General features: G+C 44.6%; 1 protein-coding gene across 1 annotated transcript in view; it reads right to left on the bottom strand.

Moving 5' to 3' along the window:
- Window positions 1-3,208, bottom strand: part of LOC111651890 (adenylate kinase 8-like) — a 4,781-nt gene extending 1,573 nt beyond the window's left edge. Inside the window, exons 1-5 of the mRNA XM_023401960.2 lie at window positions 2,839-3,208; window positions 1,466-1,666; window positions 843-965; window positions 622-711; window positions 41-176 (exon numbers count right to left, since the gene is read on the bottom strand). Coding sequence (XP_023257728.2) covers window positions 41-176; window positions 622-711; window positions 843-965; window positions 1,466-1,666; window positions 2,839-2,980 — 692 coding nt within the window. The 5' untranslated portion in view covers window positions 2,981-3,208. The remainder of the gene's footprint in view (window positions 1-40; window positions 177-621; window positions 712-842; window positions 966-1,465; window positions 1,667-2,838) is intronic.
- Between the last annotated feature and the right edge of the window lie 1,078 nt (window positions 3,209-4,286).

Here is a 4,286-nt window from a genome sequence, read left to right as displayed (position 1 = left end):
GTAGTAGTATTAGTAGTATTAGTAGTAGTATCAATAGTACCTGTTGGGCTGGTGCTGGGACAGGCTCTTGGCTTGCTGCAGGTCTCGGGGGAACCCGTGCAGTATCCAGCCTCTGCAGCTGCAGTCCACTTGGCTCAGACGTTGGTCCAGAACCTGCACAACCAGGGAGTCTGGAACTGCACCGACACGTTCATCAATAACCAATAATCAGTAATCAGCTGCTTGTGTTCAATCAGTTAATATCTGCAGCCACAACCCCATCTGAAAATACATGCAGATGCCTCTATGGTCATGTGATGCAGAGCGAGGCAGCTGATTGGTCGATCCAGACAGAGTTTATAATTTATAAATGTAAATATATTTAAGACACATGATCATGATGAGGAGTGGAATGATGGAGGAACAGATGTTTCTGAACATGGACTCTGTAAGCTACTCATTATTAAACACACACACACACACACACACACACACACACACACACACACACGAAGAACACTGCAGAATGACAGAGATGGGGGAGGACTGTGTAAAAACCCCAGGGGCTGCTGGGATACAGACAGGTATCAAACAGTCATATTTCCACTTCAAAGAATTCTGCTGTTGTGTGTGTGTTTGTACCTGGTCGTCCATCATCCAGGTATGGTTGGATCTCCTCTCCCAGACTTGAACCATCAGCTGCTACAGACCTCAACAGCTGACCACAACACACTGAGAGAGAGAGAGAGAGAGAGAGAGAGAGAGAGAGAGAGAGACAGAGAGTTATATGTAGATTTACAGGTGAGATGTCATCGCAGTGACAAATCGGATTATCTCTATGAAGGGTGTGCGCGTGCGTGTACCATCCACCATCTTGTATTTCTCTGACAGCAGTCTCGCCTGGTGACTCTTCCCTGACCCCGGCGGACCCAACAGAAGGATTCTGGGAGTTCTGGAGCGACGACGAGTCCGGACAAAAGCCAGCACTGAGACAACACGTTAGAAAGTCAACCAATGACAGTCAAGATTTCAGCATCACTGATCCACAGTCAGATCCAGCTCAGTAAATGTAAAAAGAGACAGACACCAGATCAGTTTATCCGTTAACAACCTCATCAGTGTTCAAACACAGAACGTCTGTGGGATTCAAACTCCTTCATCTACACAATCGATATCATGAGTGTTTGAGATGCTGAATAACAAACACAGTCGTGTATCACAGTAAGTCACACATCAAACTAAACCACTGCAGCACCTCACAAAATCAGAGAAGGACAGAAGCTGATATATAAAGTAAGGAATCGTCTGCATATACTGAAACTAAACCCTGAGGTCAAAACACCAAACTACACAATATTGTTAAGAAGTAGCAGTGATACTCATGAACTTCAGGTATTCTACTATAACATGGTAGTATTATTTCAACGTGTAATACTGTCATGTTATTGGACAGGTACTGCAATATCAAAGAGGTGGGTTCAGACACCTTGTTGGTAGACGTCAGTGTGTGGTTGGTCACTGTTGATGATCTTCAGGACGTGCTGATAGGCTGACCTCAACCCTGTGACCTCACAATGGAAATGCTGCAGCGCAGCCAATCGCTGCTTCTCTGAAAGGGCCGGCGCCTTCTCCAGACGTTGAGCGATGATGTCATCGAGTGGCCAGATGAAGGTCTGATGGTAGATGTCTGCAGACAGGAAGTGATGAATGTCTAGTGTTAAATTGACCTTGAAGTCGAGTGTTGGACTCTAATGAAAATGATATGTCAGTAAACACACTGACAGAGTCTGAGGATCACACTGTTAATGTCAGTATTGTGTTTCAGCTCAGGTCAACAGCTGACGGTACAACTGTTAAAAAAAGAAGAAGCTTAAAACAAAAAGTTTTACTGAGAAAAAGTTATGTGTTGTCAAGGTTGCTAGGCAGCAGGAACTGCATTTTGCAATGCAATGTTGAGGGCGGGAACAGCTGGTGACACAAAGTAAAAATCCTCCGTAGATGAGACTGTCTCATTTCAGTTTGGTCTTCACGCTCTACAAAGGACCACACCTTCACAGACGGCGTCCTCCTCTGAACTGGGAAAACCCTGGTGCCAACGTTACCCACAATACACCTGGACCCCTGACAGCTGGGCCGTGGATTGGGGTGTGTGGAGCAGGGATGAGGAGGTGTTACCTTCTCACGGCTCCCTCCTGTCTTCACATCTGCAGCATCAGAGGTCATTCCTCGGAGAGGGGAGGACATGTCTCCGTCACTTCTTTCTGGTTTCAGTACCACTGAACTGTTTTTAACCCCGGGTTTTGCCTGTAAGGCAACATACAGGCTGCCCTGCCGTCGGGCTGTATATGGTGTCAGAGGAAACCTGCATTTAGCTGCAGTCCTTTTCCATTGCCGGCTCCACGCCACTCTACTCCACTGTTTTGGGTTTCCATTGGTCAGAAGTTATGGACAGTACCTGATACCTGGGACTCATCATTGTCATCATCATCATCATCGTCGTCGTCGTGAGAGACGGGACGTTGTGAACAAACTGTCACCTCTCGCTGCAGCTGTTACACTTCTGTTAGTTACTGTTTTCTACTTTTAGCAGGACAACCTTGCATTGAGGATGTACTGCAGTGGAAAAACAAGAACATCCTTCATTCAAATATAATGCAGTAACGTCATGAATCCAACATTATTCACTGAGTCTCAAGGCTCGTCGTTGACTTTGGAAATGGTGGTTTGATTTTTGAGTCAGTGTTTAATGGAAATTAAAGGAAATTACATGTGATTATTGGGTTGATGAGGCTTTTTGGATACTAACTAACTTTGGAGACTTTAAAGCTTGAGCTGTTTGATCTACAACACAGGACTCACCTCCCGTCAGTGGGTCCACCAGTTTCCCCTGACTCCTCTCCAACAGCACATCATCAGGAGCCTCCAACATCACTGACACACACACACACACACACACACACACACACACACACACACACACACACACACACACACACTGCATGTTAAAGGTGTAGTGGTCAGTTCTGTCAGTACCCCCTAGAACCTTTAGAACGACTTCTCAGGACCAAAATCACCTGGATACAAGAAAGTAAAAGCTCAGCATTGTGAGTAATGACTGGAAGTGGAATCCTGTAATGATTATATGACTGAGGGAGGGAGTCACGCTTCCTTTATTGGAGTTAAAGTACTAAGTCTAAAAATACTCTGTTACAAATAAAAGTCCTGCATTTAAAATCTGAGTGAAGTAAAAGAACTTTAAAAACCTTAAAAGTTATTGATCAACAAATGATTTCAGCTCTTAATTTGCAGTAAGTAACTCGGCTGTAAAATAAATGTCATACAGTACAAGTAGAAAGAAATGGAAATACTCAGAGTACAAGTACCTCAACAGTGTACTGAAGTACAGACAATCATTAAACCTTGAGTCCATGTCAAGTCTTGAGTGCCCCGTGTTCATGTCCGACTCTGAGTCTTCAAGCTTGAGTCTGAGGCGAGTCCCTTTACCTGAGTCCGAGTCATGAAAGTCGAGTCTGGGTGGAGTTCCAAGATGGACTCCAGACAAACCAACCGCCGCTTTCTGATTCACTCAGATGACCCGCGGCTGCGGCGTCATACAGTGCGCTCCGTAGATGCTTGTGGACTCACTTCAGTTTGATTGGTTTGATTCTAAATGTTGGTAATTAAGGTTTCTAAAGGCCACTAACTAATTGTTATCAGGTAGTTATTTATGAAGATGTTAAGCTTGTACAGTGTGACAGTGTGTGTGTGTTCAGCTCATTATACAGTGTGTCAGAGTCACAGTGATGTGTGAGGCTGACAGCAGGAGTCTGCAGAGAGCTGCACACTTTAAGACTCTCTCACACTCTTCTGGAGGCTATTCCCTCAGTGCTGCCTGACAGGCTAAATAAAGATGATAGGAGCAGCAGCGCTGACACACACACACACACACACACACACACACACAAACACACGTGATAGGTTGTGTGTGTTGGATGTATTTTGTGATTTCTCTAACTGAGGACAGAACTGCTGAAAATCATGCAAACATCTTTGTGATGCCGAATTGTGAAGCTTTTGAGCTTTTGAGCCTTCCTGTGGCGCAGCAGCGAATTTCAAGGTTTCACCATGAAACAGGAAGTGGTTATAACTATAATATACGGTACATTGTCCAAACTTCACGTGTTTGATGACAGACCCACACTGAAGACATCTACATGTTACTATGACGACAATGGGCCTCGTTCACCAATATCGTCTGAAGTATTTTCTTAAATTCTCTCTTAAGTTGTTCATAAGAAAGTTTGACG

Source organism: Seriola lalandi, unplaced genomic scaffold, assembly GCF_002814215.2.
Source record: "Seriola lalandi dorsalis isolate HSWRI2012SDOR001 ecotype SW California unplaced genomic scaffold, Sedor1 jcf7180002053840, whole genome shotgun sequence".
NCBI lineage: Eukaryota > Metazoa > Chordata > Actinopteri > Carangiformes > Carangidae > Seriola > Seriola lalandi.
This window is presented reverse-complemented; position numbering and strand designations above follow the sequence as displayed.